The sequence below is a fragment of the Symphalangus syndactylus genome, chromosome 11, assembly GCF_028878055.3.
Source record: "Symphalangus syndactylus isolate Jambi chromosome 11, NHGRI_mSymSyn1-v2.1_pri, whole genome shotgun sequence".
NCBI lineage: Eukaryota > Metazoa > Chordata > Mammalia > Primates > Hylobatidae > Symphalangus > Symphalangus syndactylus.
The window spans coordinates 68,030,614-68,050,787 of NC_072433.2; the positions used below are offsets into that span (position 1 = coordinate 68,030,614).

The following is a 20,174-nucleotide window of genomic DNA, read 5'->3' on the forward strand; positions in this document are numbered from 1 at the left end:
TCAACTGATCTGCCTGTCTTGGCCTCCCAAAGGACTGGAATTACAGGCATGAGCCACCGTGCCTGGCCAGATGGATTTTTTTTAAACCTAACTTATATGCTATCTATACAAGCCACTTATGATACAATGGTACATGCAGGTTAAAAAGTACAAGGATGGAAAAAGATATTCCGTGCAAACACTAAAAAGAAGAAAAGGGGACAAAGCTGGAGTGGTTATTTTGCTATCAGACAAAACAAACTTCAGAACAAGGAATGTTACCCTGTAACTCACTTTTAAATTTATTTATTTATTTATGAGACTGGGTCTCATTGTATTGCCCAGGCCTAGAGTGCAGTGATTATTCACAGGCACAGTCATGGCACACTACAGCCTTGAATTTATGCTCTTAACTCATCCTCGTGCCTCAGCCTCCTGGGTAGCTGAGCCTATAAGTGTGTGCCACTGCACCCAGTTCCCCTGTGATTTATTATTGCATTTCATAGACTAGATACCAAGTTCAGAGAGAGAGTAATCTGTCCAAAGTCACACAGCTAGAAACTAAATTGGAATTTAAGGGAAAACTTTCTAGCTATTAGGACTCTCAAAATGAGGTAAGCTGTATTCATGCAGTGCTTTGTTTTGATTTTGAGACAGAGTCTCTGTGGCCCAGGTGGAGTGCAGTGGTGTGATCATGGCTCACTGCAGCCTTGACCTCCTGGGCTCAAGCAATCCTCCCACCTTAGCCTCCTGATTAGCTGATACTACAGGCACATGCCAACACACCTGGCTCGTTTTTTATTTTTTTGTAGGGATGGGTCTCACTATGTTGCCCAAGCTGGTCTCAAAGTCCTGGCCTCCTCCTGCCTCAGCCTCCCAAAGTGCTGGGATTACATGTATGAGCCACCATGCCTGCCTTTATTCCTGTTTAGATGTCACTAAAAGCAGCCCCAGACTCAAATTGGGGCCTGTGTTTCACAGTCTAATTGTTATATTCTTTCCCCAGTGCAGCATGTACCCTTAACTTACAAAACCCGTTTTGTGCCAAAAAGGTAATTAGACTTATTTTTACCATAAAATTTCCAAAAACTCAGAAAATCCATATACCCAGCCTACAACAATCCTCCGAGTCAACACTATCAAGACTTGCCTCTTTTGCTTCATCCATCCCTTGATTTCTTTGCTGGAGCATTTTAAAGCAAATATCAGAATATCCTTTCATGCCTCACACTTCAATATGCAGATCTAAAAATAAGGACAGTGAAGAGGAATTTTGAGTCAGTTATTGTAAAATGTATGAAAATATTGCGGTAATATTGTGACCAATATGTCATAAAAACTTAGCAAACTGATGCAGGAACAGAAAACCAAATACTGCATGCTCTTACTTATAAGTGGGAGCTAAATGATGAGACACACAGACACAGAACAACACACTGGGACTTTTGGAGGGTGGAGGGTGGGAGGAGGGAGAGGATCAGGAGAAACAATGAATGGGTCCTAGGATTAATACCTGGGTGATGAAATAACCTGTACAACAAACCCCTATGAAAAAGTTTACCTATGTAACAAATCAGCACTTGGACTCCTGAGGTTAAATGTTAAAAAAAAAAAAAAAAAAAAAAAAACTGGGCACAGTGGCTCATGCCTGGAATCCCAGCACTGTGGGAGGCCGAGGCGGGTGGATCACTTGAGGTCAAAAGTTGGAGACCAGCCTGGCCAACATGGTGAAACCCTGTCTCTACTAAAAATACAAAAATTAGCCGGGCATGGTGGTGCATGCTTGTAATCCCAGCTACTCAGGAGGCTGAGGCAGGAGAATTGCTTGAACTTGGGAGGTGGAGGTTGCAGTGAGCCGAGATCGTGCCACTGCACTCCAGCCTGGGTGACAGAGTGAGACTTCATCTAAAAAAAAAAGGAAAAAAAAGTTTTTTAAAAAAGACTTGTACTGCAATCAATGCCATCAAGAAAGTGAAAAGACAATCTGCACGATGGGAGAAAATATTGCAAATATTTGCAAATTATCTGTTAAGGGACTTGTATTGAGACTATATAAAGAATTCTCACAATTGAAATGAGCACAGGATTTGAGAAGACATTTCTCCAAAGGAAATATATAAATGACTGATAAGCACCTGAAAAATGCTCAACATTATTAGTTAGTAGGGAAATGCAAATCAAGATAATGAGGTAGTACTTCATATCTGCTAGGATGGCTATAATTTAAAAAACACATAATAACAAGTACTGGTAAGGATGTGGGGAAATTGGAATCTTCGTACATTGCTGGTGGGAATGAAAGATGGTACAGCTGCTTTGCAAAACTGGCAGTTCCTCACACAGTTAAACAGTTGCTATATGAACAAGTAGTTCCACTCCTAGGTATGTACACAGATATGTACACAGAAATGTTTTCATATACGTCCACACAAAACTTGTCCATGAATGTTCATGGCAGCAGCATTCATAAAAGACAAAATGTAGAAACAACCCGAATGTCCATCAGCTGTTGAATGGACACACATAAAATGTGGTATATACAAACTGGAATTTATTCCAACATAAGAAGGAAGGAAGTACTGATACATGCTAAAACATGGATGAATTTTGAAAACATGCGAAGTGAAAGAAGCCAGATACAAAGATCATACATACAGTCTGTGATTCTATTTACATGAAATTCCAGAACAGGCAAATTCATGAGACAAAGTAGATGAGTTGTTGCCTGGGGGTAGGAAGGGGGTAAATGGAGAGTGATTGCTTTGGAGTGATGAAAAATATTTTATCTGAAAGGCTGGGCAAGAATAGCTCCCCTTTGTATTATGTGTCAGGTGATGATAGTTATCCTAACTCTACCACTGGCTGATTGAGTTTTTCGGTCACCGAAGCCGAAAATGGCAGAGCTTTGTTGCTAATTCTGATCACTAGTTTGGCTTCAGAAAGTAATGAGTTAAGGAGGGCTAGAAAGACAGTGGATGGGAGAATCCAGTTGCTGAGTGTTTTCTGAGTGAACACTGGTAGAGAGACAGAAGGGGAGGGAAAACTTCAAGTTATCAGCTCGTTAACTTTGTACAAAAACTTTTTTTTTTTTTTTGACAAAGTCTAGCTCTATCGCACAGACTGGAGCGCAGTGACGCGATCTCGGCTCTCTGTAACCTCCACCTCTCCGGTTCAAGCCATTCTTGTGCCTCAGCCTCCCGAGTAGCTAGGATTACAGGCGCGCGCCACCACGCCCGGATAATTTTTTAAATTTTCAGTAAGGACGGGTTTTAATCATGTTGGCCAGGATGGTCTCGAATTCCTGACCTCAAGTGATCCGCCCACCTCGGCCTCCCGAAGTGCTGGGAGTACAGGCGTGAGCCACCGTGCCCGGCCAGAAACACTAATTTTTATCAGCAATGATTCCACACCCTTTTAGGATATTACTAACATTTAAAAGAAAATATATCCAACTTTTGAAATTCGTGCTCCACTCCAGCAACTGCTTTCAATTGGAGTTCCATCCTCCGCCGCAGTATTCCCTAACGCAGCGTTATCTTCAGAGCTACCACCGGCTTCCGAAACCTTTCGATGAGCGCTTCGCTGACACCTGCACGGCGGAGCGGCGCGTAAGCGAACCTCGAACGCCAGCCTTTGCGCCTGCGTGCCGCGGCTCCATTTGGTTCCGCTTCGCTGGCGCCCGCCTGGCTCTTCCCCCGCCGAGGCCTGTGGTTTGTGGAGTCGAATTTCCCTGCCACCAGTGCCCGGTTAGCAGGGGCGCCAGCCGCTGGGCGCCTGCGCGGACGGCGGGCGTCGTCACCATGGCAGCATCCGCTGGAGGCCCAGGTAAGCGCCGAGCGCGCGGCCTCTGCCTGGAGACGGGGCGCTTTGAGAGGCTCCGCCGGCGGCACCCTCCCTTTGCGGACTCCCGCGGTCTTCCTCGCTAGGAACCTGGGAGCGCGCCGCGCAGAATCGGGCGGCTGGGCTTGGAGTTCGCTCCGCACTCGGGGCGCGCCCGCGATCTCCTGGCGAGGACCTTGGTTTTCCGGGTGGGCGCTAAGGGACAGGCGTTAGGGGAGGTCGAGAATGGCAGGGTCAGTGTCTTTTGAGGTCTTGGTTGGAAAGAAAGGAATGTGACGTTTCCCTAATCCTTAATTTCAGCCGACTGCATGGGGGCGGTCTGGGTCAGTCGGTTCCTCTTTGAAAGCTGGGGAAGGCTTGCGAATGCGGACTGAGGGCCGGGCCCGGCCTAGTCCCGCTGCTGAGCGCGCGGCCTGGAAAGCTGGCAGAGTGCGGCTCACTTGTTTCCTCTTGGAATCAGGTGCTTCAACTCGCAGGACAACAGTTCCGCTCTTGAAGGTTACAGTATCTTTTCTGTAAACTTAAGTAGTGGCATGAGAAAACCTCAGTGACGCGTTATTTCTTCAGTTTAGATTTTTTCCCTGATTGTAAAAATAATACACGCTTTCACCATTCTGACTAGCAGGCTGTATAAATACAGGTTCTCTTCTGAATCGATGCACGGTTTACAGAATCTTGGAATAAAATGTGTGTGTAAGCGAAAAATGTCCAGGTCCTGATAAATGCCATTATAGAACATTTATAAAGTATATTAGTATAGGGAAGTAGGAAAAAAAAATCCTCCAATTGCTGATACCCACAGGCACCACTACTAACTTTTTGGTATTTTCTAACAACCCTGCCTCTTAAAAATAGAGTTAAGGTCATGGTAAACATAATTTTTAAAATCCTGCATCTTATACTATCCCATGTCACCAAGGGTTTTATAAACATAATTTTGAATGACTGAATTGTTTTATACAATTATATTGTATACAATTATATTGTAATTCACCAGTCTCCTAATGTTGAACGTTAATCAGTCGTTTCCTGTTTTGTTTTGTTTTATTTTGTTTTGTTAGAATTTATTCTGTAATGAACATTTTTGCATTGTTCTTCCTCAGTTATGTTTTTGGTTTGTTTTTATCCTGGACATGATTCTTATAACTGAAATTACTGGATCAAAGGATGTGAACTTTTTTCTCTCTCTCTTTTTTAAGACCTGTGCTAATCCTCCATAGAACATTTTCTTCAGACCAGAGTTTTCCTTTTTTAACCCTTGGGCTCTTTACTTCTCAGTATAAATCCTTTTAATGCCTCGTTTTCCTAAGAATCTAAACAAATCTGGGACAAAGCTCACACTCAAGACTTACACCATTCTCACTCACAGGCTGTATAAATCCAGATTCTCTTCTGAATCGATGCAAGGTTTACAAAATCTTGGAATAAAATGTGTGCACAAGTGGAAAATGTCCAATTCCTGACAAATGCCATTTTTTAAAAAACGAATTTACGGGCCGGGCGCGGTGACTCACGCCTGTAATCCCAGCACTTTGGGAGGCCGAGGTGGGCGGATCACGAGGTCAGGAGATCAAGACCAGCCTGGCTAACACAGTGAAACCTCGTCTCTACTAAAAATACAAAATAATTAGCTGGGCGTGGTGGCGGCGCCTGTAGTCTCAGCTACTCCGGAGGCTGAGGCAGCAGAATGGCGTGAACCTGGGAGGCAGAGCTTGCAGTGAGCCGAGATCCTGCCACTGCACTCCAGCCTGGGCAACAGAGAGGGACTCTGTCTCAAAACAAAAACAAACAAAAATTTCTTCTCATTACCGAGTTATTGATAAAACTAATTCTTAACCAGATTCTTCCGTTATATGTCATTTTTTCCCCTTACTTAAACACATACACACACACACACACACACACACACACACACACTCTCAACATAAAAAAGTTCAAAAGGCACAATAGGATGTATAGTGAAAAGTTCCATCGTGGCTGGGCGTGGTGGTTTACGCCTGTAATCTGAACACTTCGAAAGGCAGGAGGATCGCTTGAGCCCTGGAGTTTGGATCAGCCTGGGCAACACAGGGAGGCCTTATCTCTACAAAAAATACAAATAAATTAGCTGGGTATGGTGGTGGCACATACCTGTGGACCCAGCCACTCAGGAGGAGACTGAGGTAGGAGAATCACTTGAGCCGGAGAGGCTGCAGTGAGCCAAGAATATGCCAGCCTGGGCAACAGTCAGAGCCTTAAAAAAAAGTAATAAATTTAAAAAAATCCTTACTGATGTATAATTTGCATACTATTAATATACAATTTACTCATTTAAAGAGTATAATTCAGTGGTTTTAGCTTATTTATTTAATTTTAGCTTATTCACAGACTTGTGCAACAATTATCACGATTAATTTTAAAACATCTTCACCTTACAAAAAGAAATACTTCCCCATCCCCCACCCTTTAACACCCACAACCGCTATTCTTCTACTTTCTATCTCTGTGAATTTGCCTATTCTGGACGTTTCATATAAATGGAATCATCGAGTATATACCCTGTTATGTCTGGCTTCCTCCACTTACCATAGTGTTTTTAAGATTCATCCATCTTGTAGCATGTTTCAATACTTCATTCCTTTTTATGGCCAAAAAAGGAATTGCATGAAACACCACATTTTGTTTATCCACTCATTGGTTGATGGACATTTGAGTTGTTTCCATCTTTTCGGTATAGTGAATAATGCTACTGTGAACATTTGTGTACAAGTTTTTGTGTGGACATATGGTACATTGTCTTTAATGGTAAGTCAATTCTGGTAGTCACTTTTGGAAACTGGAAGGAAACTTAATGATTGTCTAGTCCAGGGGTCAGCAAATAGCAAACTTTATTTTTTAATTTTATTTTTAATTGACAAATAATAATTGCATATTTGGGAGGTACAATGTGATGTTATGATACTTGTATACATGGTAGAATGATTAAGTCAGGCTAATTAATATATCCATCACCTCACATACTTATCATTTCTTTGTAATGAGAACATTTAAAATCTACTCATTTAAGAATTTCAAAATATATAATACACTATTATTATTGAGACAGGGTCTCGCTCTGTCACCCAGGCTGGAGTGCAGTGGTGCAATCATGGCTCACTGCAGCCTTGACCTCCTGGGCTCAAGTGATCCTCCTGCCTCAGCCTCCTGAGTAGCGGGGACTACAGGTACGCACCACCATGCCCGGGTTATTATTATTGTTAGTTTTAGTAGTAGAGACAAGGTCTTGCTTCATTGCCCAGGCTGGTCTCGAACTCCTGAGCTTAAGCAGTCCTTCTGCCTCAGCCTCCCAAAGTGTTGGAGTTACAGTTGTGAGCCAGCATGCCTGGAGTTACTAACTATAGTCACCATGCTGTGCAATAGATCTCGGGAACTTGTTCCTCCTGTCTAACTGGAACTTTGTACCCTTTGACTGACGTATCCCCCTCCCATCCAATTGCCCTGGCTGCATCCCTAGCCTCTGGTAACCACTATTCTACTTTCTACTCCTAGAGCTCTACTTTTTGATATTCCACATGTGAGACTATGCACTATTTTTCTTTCCGTACCTGGCTTATTTCACTTAGCATACTGTCCTCCAGGTTTCTTCATTTGTCGACGATGACAGAATTTTCTTTTTTAAGGCTGAATAGTACTCCATTGTGTATCTATACCACATTTTCTTTATCCATTTACCCGCTGATGGCGCTTAGGTTCTTTCCATATCTTGGTGGTCAGCAAACTTTTTCTGTAAAGAACCAGATATTAAATGTTGGGCTTTGCAAGGCATAAATTTATGTTCCAACTAAGCAACTCTGCTATGGTAGCTGGAGAACAGCCACAGGTTGCACGGGGAAGGAGGTTGGGATAAATAGAGGGAGCACAGAGGTTTGGAGCAGCAACACTGTGATTCCGTATGATATTGTAGTGGTGGATACATGCCATTGTACAAGCATCCCTTGTTTTATTGTACTTCACTTTATTGTGATTTGCAGATGATCCTTTTTCCTTTTTTTTTTTTTTTTTTTTATAAATTGAAGGTTTGTAGCAACCTTGTATTGAGCGAGTCTGTTGGTGCCGTATTTTTCAATAGCATGGGTTCACTTTGTGTCTGTCACATTTTGGGAATTCTTGCAATATTTCAAATCTTAAAATTATTATATTTATTATGGTGATCTGTGATCAGTGATCTTCAAATACTACTATAATAATTGTTTTGAGGCACTACAAAGTCAAACTTAATCTGTAAATGTGGTGTGTGAGCCTTGCCAGCTTGGGCAGTGCGTGCTGGCCAGCTTGGCAAGGATAAAAAATAAATAAATAAATATGGTTTGTGTTCAGACTGCTTCACCAGCCGGCCATACTCCTGTCTCTCTCCCTCTCCTAGGGTCTTACTATTTCCTGAGACACAACAATATTGAAATTGGGCCAGTTAATAACCGTAGAATGGGCTCTAAGTGTTCATGTGAAAGGAAGAGTCACCTGTTTCTCACTTAAAATTGAAAGCCAGAGGGCTGGGCACAGTGGCTTATGCCTGTAATCCCAGAACTTTGGGAGGCTGAGGTGGGAAGATCACATGAAGCCAGCAGTTTAAGACCAGCCTGGGCAATGTACCAAGACCTTGTCTCTACAAAAAATTTAAAAAATTAGCTGGCTGTGGTGGTATGCACATGTAGTCCTAGCTGCTTGGGATGCCCAGGCAGGAGGATCACTTGAGCCCATGAGTTTCAGATTATAGTGAGCTATGATTGCACCACTACACACCAGCCTGGGCAACAGAGTGAGACTTGTCTCTAAAAAAAACAAAAAATCAAAAGCTAGAAATGATTAAGCTTAGTGAGAAAAGCATTTCCAAAGCTGAGAGAGGCCTCTTGTGCCAAACAGCTAAGTTGTCAATACAAAGGAAAAGCTCTTGAAGAAAATTAAAAGTGCCACTCCATGGAACACACAAATTATAAGAAAGCAAAACAGCCCTATTGCTGATATGGATGTTGTGGGAATTCAGGGACCCCGAACGAAGGGACTGGCTGGAGCCAAGGCAGAAGAACATAAACTGTGAAGATTTCATGGACATTTATCAGTTCCCCAAATTAATACTTTTATAATTTCTTGTGCCTGTCTTTACTGTAATCTCTGAACATAAATTATGAAGATTTCATGGACATTTATCACTTCCCTAATAATACTCTTACAATTTCTTATGCCTGGCTTTACTTTAATCTCTTAATCACATTATCTTCATAAACTGAGAATGTACATCACCTCAGGACCACTGTTGTACAAAACAGTACAAAACAGTAAAACGTGTGTTTGAACAATATGAAATCAGTGTACCTTAAAAAAGAACAGAATAACAGTGATTTTCAGGGAACAAGGGAAGATAACCATTAGGTCTGACTGCCTGCGGGGTCGGACAGAATAGAGCCATATTTTTCTTCTTGCAGAAAGCCTTTAAGTGGATGTGCCAGTAGGAGAGATATCGCTGAACTCTTTTCCCAGCAAGGAATAACCCTGGGGAAGGAATGCACTCCTCGGGGGTGGTCTATAGACAGCTGCTCTGGGAGTGTCTGTCTTATGCGGTTGAGATAAGGATTGAAATACACCCTGGCCTCCTGCAGTACCCTCAGGCTTACTAGGATTGGGAAATTCCAGCCTGATAAATTCTAGTCAGACCGGTTCTCTGCTCTTGAACCCTGTTTCCTGTTAAGATGTTTATCAAAGCAATATGTGCACAGTGGGACACAGACCCTCATCAGTAATTCTAATTTTGCCTTGCCTTGTGATCTTAATTGCCCTTTGAAGCATGTGATCCTTGTGACCTACTCCCTGTTTGTACACCCCCTCCCCTTTTAAAATCCCTAATAAAAACTTGTTGGTTTTGTGGCTCAGGGTCATCACCACAGTCCTACCAATATGTGATGTCACCCCTGGAGACCCAGCTGTAAAATTTCTCTCTTTGTACTCTTTCTCTTTATTTCTCAGACTGGCTGACACTTAGGGAAAATAGAAAAGAACCTACGTTGAAATATTGGGGGCTGGTTCCCCCAATATATGGAGAAAGTTTGAGTGGTCTGGATAGATCAAACCAGCCACAACGTTCCCTTAAGCCAAAGCCTAATCCAGAGTAAGGCCCTAACTCTCATCAGTCTTATGAAGACTGTGAGAAGTGCGGAAGCTACAGAAGAAAAGCTGGAAATTAGCAGAGGTTGGTTCATGAGGTTTAAGGGAAAAGGCTGTTTCTACAACAAAAAATTTCAAGGTGAAGCAGCAGGTGCTAATGGAGAAGCTACAGCAAGTGATCCAGAAGATCTAGTTAAGATCATTGATGAAAGTAGCTACACTAACAGCAGATTCTTTCTTTCTTTCTTTCTTTCTTTCTTTCTTTCTTTCTTTCTTTCTTTCTTTCTTTCTTTCTTTTCTTTTCTTTTCTTTTCTTTTCTTTTCTTTTCTTTCTAAGACAGGGTCTCCCTCTGTAACACTGGCTGGAGTGCAGTGGCATGATCATGGCTCATTGCAGCCTTGACCTCCTGGGTTCAATCGATCCTCCCACCTCAGCCCCCCAAGTAGCTGGAACTATAGGCACACACCACCACGGCCTACTAATTTTTGTATTTTTTTGTAGAGATGAGATTTCATCATGTTGCCTCAGCTGGTCTTGAACTCCTGGGCTCAAGTGATCCTCCCACCTCAGCCTCCCAAAGTGCTGGGACTACAAGCATGAGCTACTGTGCAGGGCCAACAGTAGATTGTCAGTGTAAATAAAACAGCCTTCTATTGTAAGAAGATGCCATTAGAACTTTCATTGCTAGAGGGGAAAAGCCAGTATTTGGCTTAAAGCTTCAAAAGACAGGCTGACTTTCTTGTTAGGGCTAATGCAGCTGGTGACTTCAAGTGGAAGCCAGTGCTCATTACTATGCTGAAAATCACAGGGTCCTTAAGAATTATGCTACATCGGCCGGGCGCGGTGGCTCACGCTTGTAATCCCAGCACTTTGGGAGGCCGAGGCGGGTGGATCACGAGGTCAGGAGATCGAGACCACGGTGAAACCCTGTCTCTACTAAAAATAACAAAAAAAAAAATTAGCCGGGCGTGGTGGCGGGCACTTGTAGTCCCAGCTACTCAGAGAGGCTGAGGCAGGACAATGGCATGAACCTGGGAGGCGGAGCTTGCAGTGAGCCGAGATTGCGCCACTGCACTCCAGCCTGGGCGACAGAGCGAGACTCCGTCTCAAAAAAAAAAAAAGAATTATGCTACATCTACTTCTCTGCCTGTTCTCTAGAAACGTAGCAACAAAGCCTGGATGATAGCACATCTGTTTACAGCATGATTTACGGAATATTTTAAGCCCACTCTGGGGACCTACTGCTCAGGAAAAAAAAAGATTTCTTTCAAGATATTGCTGTTCATTGACAAGGCACTTGGTCACCCAAGAGCTCTGATGGAGATGTGCAAAGAGATTGATGTTGTTTTCCTGCATGCTTGCATCTATTCTGCAGCCCATGGATCAAAGGGTAATCTTGACTTTCAAGTCTTATTATTTGAGAACTATTTTGTAAATCTATAGCTGCCATAGATAGTGATTCCTCTGATGGAGGTGGGCAAAGAGTCATCATCCTAGATTCCATCAAGAAGATTTGTGATTAATGGGAGAAGGTAAAAATATCAACATTAACAGGAGTTTGGAAGAAGTTGATTCCAACTCTCATGGGTGACTTTGACGGATGCAAGACTTCAACAGAGGATGTGACTGCAAATGTGATAGAAATAGCAAGAGAAGGCGGGGCACAGTGGCTCATGCCTGTAATCCCAGCACTTTGGGAGGCCGAGGCAGATGGATCATGAGGTCAGGAGATCGAGACCATCCTGGCTAACACAGTGAAACCCCGTCTCTACTAAAAATACAAAAAATTAGCCAGGCATGGTGGCAGGCACCTGTAGTCCCAGCTACTCAGGAGGCTGAGGCAGGAGAATGGCATGAACCTGGAAGGCGGAGCTTGCAGTGAGCTGAGATCATGCCACTGTACTCTAGCCTGGGCGAAACAGCTAGACTCCATCTCAAAAAAAAAAAAAAAAAAAAAATAGCAAGAGAACTAGAATTAGAATGGAGCCTGAAGATGTGACTACATTATTGCAATTTTATGATAAGATTTTAATAAACTACGAGTTCCTTCTTATGTATGAGCGAAGACGATAGTTTCTTGAGATGTTATCTACTTCTGGTGAAGATGCTGTGAACATTGTTGAAATGACTACAGATGATAAAGAATATCACATATACTTAGTTGTTAAAGCAGCAGCAGAGTTTGAGAGAATTGACTCTCATTTTGAAAACTCTCCTGTGGGCAAAATGCCATCAAACAGCATTGTGTGCTACAGAGAGATCTTTCATGAAAGGAAGAATCCACTGATGTTGATAATTTCATTGTCTTATTTTAAGAAATTGTCACAGCCACCACAGCCTTCAGCAACCACCACCCTGATTGGTCAGTAGCCATCAACCTCGAAGCAAGACCCTCCACCGGTAAAAAGATTACAGCTAGCAGAAGGTTCAGATGATTGTTAACACTTTTTAGCAATAAAGTATCTTAAAATTAAGGTACCACATTTTTTTTTAGACATAATGCTATTGTACAACTAATAGGCTACAGTGTAACAGTGTAAACATAACTTTTATATGTACTGGGAAATCAAAACTTGTGTGACTTGCTTTATTGTGATACTCACTTTATTCCAGTGGCCCATAACTGAACCTGCTATCTCAGATGTACACCTAGACAGCTGTCAAAACCTATAAAATGTATGACACCAAGAATGAATTCTAATGTAAACTATGGACTTTAGTTAATAACAAAATGTCAGTATTGGCTCATCTATTCTAACAGACATACCACACTAATGCAAGATGTTAAAAATTGGGGAGCTTTAAATAAAAGCAATTTTTTAATTACCAAAACAGCAAAAACCGGGGAAACTGAGGGAAGAGTGGGGATGATATGGGAACTTTGCTCTTTTTGCTTAATTTTTTTTTTTTTTGAGATGGAGTCTTGCTCTGACACCCAGGCCGGAGTGCAGTGGTGTGATCTCGGCTCACTGCAACCTCTACCTCCTGGGTTCAAGCTATCTTCCTGCCTCAGACTCCTGAGTAGCTGGGACTACAGACGTGAGCCACCACACCCAGCTAATTTTTGTATTTCTAGTAGAGAAGGGGTTTCAACATATTGGCCAGGCTGGTCTCGAACTCCTGACCTCAGATGATCTGCCCACCTCGACCTCCCAAAGTGCTGGGATTACAGGGGTGAGCCACCATGCCCAGCCTAATTTTTTTCTGTGAATGAAAACTGCTCAAAAGGCCAGGCACAGTGGCTCACGCCTGTAATCTCAGCACTTTGGGAGGCCGAGGGCAGCAGATTGCTTGAGGCCAGGAGTTTGAGAACAACCTGGCCAACATGGTGAAACACCATTTCTACTAAAAATACAAAAAGTAGCGGATGTGATGGTTCATGCCGGTAATCCCAGCTGCTCGGAAGGCTGAAGCACAAGAATTGCTTGAACGCAGCAGGCGGAGATTGCAGTGAGCTGAGATCATGCCCCTGCACTCCAGCCTGAGTGACAGAGCAAGACTCTGTCTTAAAAACAAAAACGAAAACAAAAACAAAAAAACAAAAAACAAAAACAATAAAAAACTACTCAAAAACTCAATCTTAAAAAAGTTGCAACTGTTTTTGCCTTTCTCTTGGCCCTGTTTTCAGTGTTATAGCCTGTTTAAATAATAATACTAAGACCTTAGATCATAGGTAATTGGATCCTCTTTAAGTTTTAAGATATATACAGTCGGCTGGGCGCGGTGGCTCACGCCTGTAATCCCAGCACTTTGGGAGCCGAGGCGGGTGGATCCAGACCATCCCGGCTAACATGGTGAAACCCTGTCTCTACTAAATGTACAAAAAAGTAGCCAGGCGTGATGGCGGGCGCCTGTAGTCCCAGCTACTCGGGAGGCCGAGGCAGGAGAATGGTGCAAACCCGGGAGACGGAGCTTGCAGTGAGCAGAGATCGTGCCACTGCACTCCAGCCTGGGTGACAGAGCGAGACTCCATCTCAAAAAAAAAAAAAGATATATACAGTCGTGGCTTAAGTACAAACTAACAATTTCACTTAGTAAAAGGGTAAGGAAAACATTTTACTTTAAATTTTTTTAAATTCTAGAGTCCTGGTATTTTATTATTACTTTGTAAGTTGCCTTTATAAAAATTCTGAATGCAGTATGTTTAGTTGAAAAGTGCTGTGGAAGGAAGGGGAACATCACACACGAGGGCCTGTCATGGGGTGGGGCGACGGGGGAGGGAAAGCATTAAGAGATATACCTAATGTAAATGACGAGTTAATGGGTGCAGCACACCAACATGGCACATGTATACATATGTAACAAACCTGCACGTTGTACACATGTACCCTATAACTTAAATAAATAAATAAAATAAATAAAAAGTGCTATGGAAATATCCAATATGAACCGTTAACCAATATTTAGGTTTTTCTGGTAACGTCATGCTTATCAGTTCTCTAAATCATTTGGTGTATCTCAAAACCTTCATTTTTAACAGCCACATTAGTCACATATTCTGTCATGCATATGTACTGTGATTTAATTATTTTCCTATTGTTGGACATTTGTTATAGCCAATCAATAATGTGCCTTCTAAAATGGCTACCTTAATATTTTAAAGAATGATGGCCATGTCTTGCTATCTCAGTGTGAAAGGTCTATGACTCTATTATATATGCCAAATAGGGCCACATGTTTTGAGTGGGAGACTGCTTTGGGGATAGTGGATCCTCCCTCTAACTGTCCTTTTTTTTTTTTTTGAATTCTGCAGCCCAGTGTTAGAAGTGATTGCTAAGTCCCATGTATGTTAGTTGGAATTTGTCTTTATTTGCCCCTCCATTCTCTGATCAAATTTTACTTTTTCTTAATATCTTATCAGCAGTTTCCGATAGTCATTTTTAGGTTTAAGGTTTTTGGTTTTTTGGGGGGTTTTTAAAAAAGATGTTAGCTCATGTCTTTTATTAACTCATAGACAATTACTTGTCTTCTGGTTTGTTGAAGCAGTAAGTCAGACAACATTTGCCACAATAATGTCTGTCAAAGTAGCTTGCCATAAACACTCCAGCACCATCTGAATGGCACTCTCGACAAAGGTGACAAATTTTGCCATTCTCTTCCACCTTATAATATTTCAGGACAGCCAGCGTCACCTTCTTTCTCTTGTGTTTATTATTCTTGGGAGTGGTGTAAGACTTTTTCCTTTTCCTAGCACCACCACAAAGTCTCAACCCAAGATGAAGAGTAGGCTCCTTTTGAATGTTGTAGTCAGACAGAGTACCTCTATTTTCCAATTGCTTGCCAGCAGAGATCCTTTGCTGATCAGAAGGAATTCCTGGATTTTAGCCTTTACCTTTTCTATTGTGTCCGAGGGTTCAACCTTGAGGGTAGTGGTCTTCCCCAGAAGGGTTTTTAGGAAATCTGCATTTTGGTGGCAGCTCCACCACAGATGGCAGATGGAAAAAAAACAAAAAAAGAAGTAGTTTTAGATTTTTAACTGTTGTTAGGCAGAGTTAACAAACAAATAATTAACAGAGGAAAGAATCTCATGCATGGGGAATTTGCAGCCACTTGCTAGGCTTTTAATAAATGTTTGAAGCATGAACCAGGATTAGGGAGGTAAAATTATGGACAACTTTTCTTCAGCATTTTTTTCTTGTATGTTATGATATAGTATGGAATAGATCTGGGTTCAGATATTTTTGCGACCACTTACCTTAGTCTTGGTTAACTCACAAGTTTTAATGCTTAATCAAGAGAAAAGATGTTATACCAAAAAGTATTTGAAAGATATGAGAATTATGTATATTGCACACGCTAGATAAACTTATGAATGCTAATTCAAGAGATTACTTGCTCACTCATATAGATGTTGCTGAGAATAATCCGAAGGTAGATATGCAGTAAGATATGCAATTTAAATATTAAATTGTTAATATAAATATAGAATGGGGCTTCAGGTAGAGAAAACACTTAAGTGTGTAAAACTTAGAATTTTAAGTATAGCTTTGACTTTTCATCAGTTTTCCTTATATTTCTGGGACCAGCATTGTAGAGAACATCATACGAAATTTCCAACTTTTAAATATCTGTTTTAGTTTTATTTTCTTCCTACATTCTTATGCTTCTGATGTTCAGACTATCCTATGTCTACTAGTTATTACATTATATAATATATAACATGTTTATGTATATTATATACTTGCCACGTCATAATACTTGTTCTCTGTTTTTAAAATCTTATATTTTTCCCAGCCTAACTACTTTGTTATTATCCCTCAATATCTTGTTTGTTCTTTGTTAAATTGTTTTTTTTACTCCATAACTCAGCAATCCCTTTTCTGGGCACATACCCAAAAGAAATGAAATCACCACTTTGTAAAGATATCTGCACTCCCACGTTCATTGCAGCATTATTTACAGTAGCCAAGGTATGGAAGCAACAAGTGTTTGTTGATAGATGAATGAATAAATAAACTGTGGTACATAGATAAAATGGAATATTATTCAGCCCTAAAGAAGAATGAGAACTTACCATTTTCCACAACGTGGATGAGCCCGGAGGACATTATGCTAAGTGAAATAAGCCAGACATAGAAAGAAAAATAGTGTATGATCTCACTTATATGTGGAATCAAAAAAAAATTCAAATATAACAGAAATACATGACAAAACAATGGCTATTGGGAGGGGGAAGCAGAGGAAATGGGGAGATGCAGGTTAGAGGATATAGAACAGATATATAAGATGAGCAAGTTGCCTCTTTTTCCGGCTGGAACCATGGAGGGTGTAGAAGAGAAGGAGAAGGTCCCTGCTGTGCCAGAAACCCTTAAGAAAAAGCAAAAGAATTTTGCAGAGCTGAAGATCAAGTGCTTGAGAAAGAAGTTTGCCAAAAAGATGCTTTGAAAGGCAAGGAGGAAGCTTATCTGTGAAAAAGCAAAACACTATCACAAGGAATATAGGCAGATATACAGAACTGAATTTCAAATGGCAAGGATGGTAAGAAAAGCTGGCAACTTCTATGTACCTGCAGAACCCAAATTGGCATTTGTTCTCAGGATCAGAGGTGTCAATGGTGTGAGCCCAAAGGTCCGAAAGGTGTTGCAGCTTCTTTGCCTTCATCAAATCTTCAGTGGAACCTTTGTGAAGCTCAACAGGCTTCAGTTAACATGCTGAGGATTGTAGAGCCATATATTGCATGGGGGTACCCAAATCTGAAGTCAGTAAATGAACTAATCCACAAGTGTGGTAATGGCAAAATCAATAAGAAGTGAATTGCTTTAACAGATAACACTTTGATTGCTCCATCTCTTGGTAAATATAGCATCATCTGCATGGAGGATCTGATTCATGAGATCTATACTGTTGGAAAACACTTCAAAGAAGCAAATAACTTCCTGTGGCCCTGCAAATTATCTTCTCCATGAGGCGGAATGAAGAAAAAGACCATCCATTTTTATTTTATCTTATTTTATTTTATTTTTGAGACAGAGTCTCGCTCTGTCACCCAGGCTGGAGTGCAGTGGCGTGATCTTGGCTCACTGCAACCTCTGCCTCCCATGTTCAAGCGATTTTCCTGCCTCAGCCTCTGGAGTAACTGGGATTACAGGCGTGTGCCACCACACCTAGCTAATTTTTTTTTCTTGTATTTTTGTTAGAGACGGGGTTTCACCATGTTGGCCAGGCTGGTCTCGAACTCATGACCTCAAATAATCCGCCCGTCTCGGCCTCCCAGAGTGCTGGGATTACAGCATGAGCCACCGCACCTAGCCAAGAGACCACCCATTTTGTAGAAGGTGGAGATGCTGGCAACAGGGAGGACCAGATCAACAGGCTTATTAGAAGAATGAACTAAGATGTCTACCATGATTATTTTTCCAAGCTGGTTGGTTAATAAACAGTACCTGCTCTCAAATTGAAAAAAAAAAAAAAAAAAAAAGAGTAAGTCAAGATCTAATGTGCAACATGAGGACTCCAGGTAATAAAACTGTACTGTATATAAGGGATTCATGTTAAATGAGATTTTAGCTGTTCTTGCCACACACAGAGAAAACAGATAGGTGAGATGATGGATATGTTAATTTGCTTCATTATAGGAACCTTTTTACTATCTATATATATCATATAACAGCATATGTGTATCTCAAATATACACAATGAAATTTTTAAAAATTTATCCTATAAAAAACAATATTACTTTTCATGTAAATATTGTTATTTTAGGATCTTGGAGTGAAAATATACTGGAATATTTTCTGAGAAATAGCCAGATTACAGCAGAAGACGGCGCTGAGATCACCTGGTATCATGCAGCTAACCACAAGGCACAGATGAGTGAAGCACTGAAAAGTAAGTCAGTACAGTTACTTGTAATTTACTTTGGATAATAGATTAATTCAACTCCTTTTTTGATATCTAGGTATATTTGCAGATACTAGAGACAGGTGATCCAAGTGTAAGTTCCAGGCTGACATGAGTATTTTATTTATTTTTATTTATTATTATTATTTATTCATTTTTAGAGACATAGTCTCTCTCTGTTGCCCAGGCTGGAATTCAAAGGTGTAATCACAGCTCATTGCAGGTTCAAACTCCTGGGCTCAGGCAATCTGTGAGCCATCACACCAGGCTGAACATTTTTATAAAGTGTTTTGTTTTGTTTACAAAATGGACAAATTGCATAATGGAAGAGTTTTCTTATTTTCCAGAAGCAATTTGCCTGTTATGTCGGATTCGAAACTCTCATATATTATTATATTTTCTTAGGTAGTGATTTGAGTAAAACTTTTAAGATCAGGACCATGTATCTTACATATTTTTATGTTTTTCCTCATGTACTAATGAGAAACTCACTCAATATTTGTTCAATGGATGGATGAAGGCATTGCATACCAATTTATAATTAATAAGTAATTGGGCAATATTTATGTCTAAGCTGAAAATCAAGCCTTTTGTTTACTGATTCAACCTGTAATCATTGTATGTATATCCCTTCATTATACAGATGAACATTATAGCAGTGTTTCTCAGCCTTTTCCTATAAAGTGCTCATGTTGACTGCAGCAGGAAAGGAGAATGAAAGCATATCACCACAGGGCCGGGGCAGAGCTTGCAGTACCTGGTCCAACAGGAAATTACCTTGAAGTTCCATATTTTATTGTAAAATGTATGCATTTTTGCATCCTAATCCATTATATATCTGAGCTGCTTTTATTGTCAAAACACTGTTTTAAATTGTGTTTTTCTCCTCAAAATGAAGAACTTTGTCTTGTTTCATATTGAATCTTTAATGCCTAAAATAGTGGGTAGCATATAATAACTACACAATGATTATTTAGTAAATGAATTTTAGCAAAATTGATGCCTCAGGAAATAGTTGATTAATGATTGCCAGGAACTGTAAGGAGTCAATGCTAATGAGTACAGTATTTCTTTTTTGAACAGTCAAATATTTCTAGAATTAGAGAGTGGTGATAGTTGCATAACCTTCTGAATACACTAAATAAAAACCACTAAAGGGTTCACTTTAAAAGGGTAAATTTTATAGTATGTAAATTATGTCTCAGTTTTTAAAAATGAAAGAATGATAGAAAAGGAAGAAATAAAACCATTATTCACAGACAATATGATTGTGTATATAGAAAACAAAAAAGATTCTATAGATAAATGATCATAATAAATAGGTGAACTTAGAAAATCTCAGGATGTGATCGGGGCTGGTGGCTCATGCCTGTAATCCCAGCACTTTGGGAAGCCAAAGTGGGTGAGTCATTTGACCCCAGGATTTCATGATAAACCTAGGCAACATAGTGAGACCCTGTCTCTACAAAAAATAGAAAAATTAGCCAGGCATGGTGGCATGTACCTGTAGTCACAGCTACTCAGGAAGCTGAGGCAAGAGGATCGATTGAGCCCATGAGGTGGAGGCTGCAGTGAGCTGTGATCGCGCCATTGCACTCCAGCCTAGGTGACAGAGTGAGACCTTGTCTCAAAAAAAAAAAAAAAAAAGAAAAGAAAATCTCAGGATTCAAGGTCAAAATAGAAAATAAATTCTGTTTTTCTTTAACAACTGAAAATCTATATACAACTTAAAAAAATTGTACAATTTGTATAATAATAGTATATACAAAGCCCCTTTCCATCATAGCCTGAGGATGGTGAAAAGTTACTTTTGCCATGCTGAACAGGATTTGATGAAGCAAGGCAAAGTCTGGTCATGGTCACAAGCTGGAGCTCCTGT

General features: G+C 40.8%; 1 protein-coding gene and 2 pseudogenes across 4 annotated transcripts in view; 2 read left to right on the plus strand and 1 right to left on the minus strand.

Annotated features, from left to right (window-relative positions):
• The first annotated feature begins 3,643 nt into the window (after positions 1–3,643).
• FAM151B (family with sequence similarity 151 member B) overlaps positions 3,644–20,174 on the plus strand; it is a 64,297-nt gene continuing 47,766 nt past the window's right edge. For 2 of the 4 annotated variants that reach the window (XM_055298187.2, XM_055298188.2), the window contains exons 1-2: positions 3,644–3,804; positions 18,158–18,283. In XM_055298187.2, coding sequence (XP_055154162.1) covers positions 3,780–3,804; positions 18,158–18,283 — 151 coding nt within the window. In that variant the 5' untranslated portion in view covers positions 3,644–3,779. Of the gene's footprint in view, positions 3,805–17,571; positions 17,913–18,157; positions 18,284–20,174 lie in introns of those variants that run through there. The other 2 variants (XM_055298186.2, XM_063612204.1) reach the window with 2 other exon arrangements.
• On the minus strand, positions 14,616–16,503 carry LOC129457626 (ubiquitin-ribosomal protein eS31 fusion protein-like; annotated as a pseudogene).
• LOC129492853 (large ribosomal subunit protein uL30-like) lies at positions 15,677–17,804 on the plus strand (annotated as a pseudogene).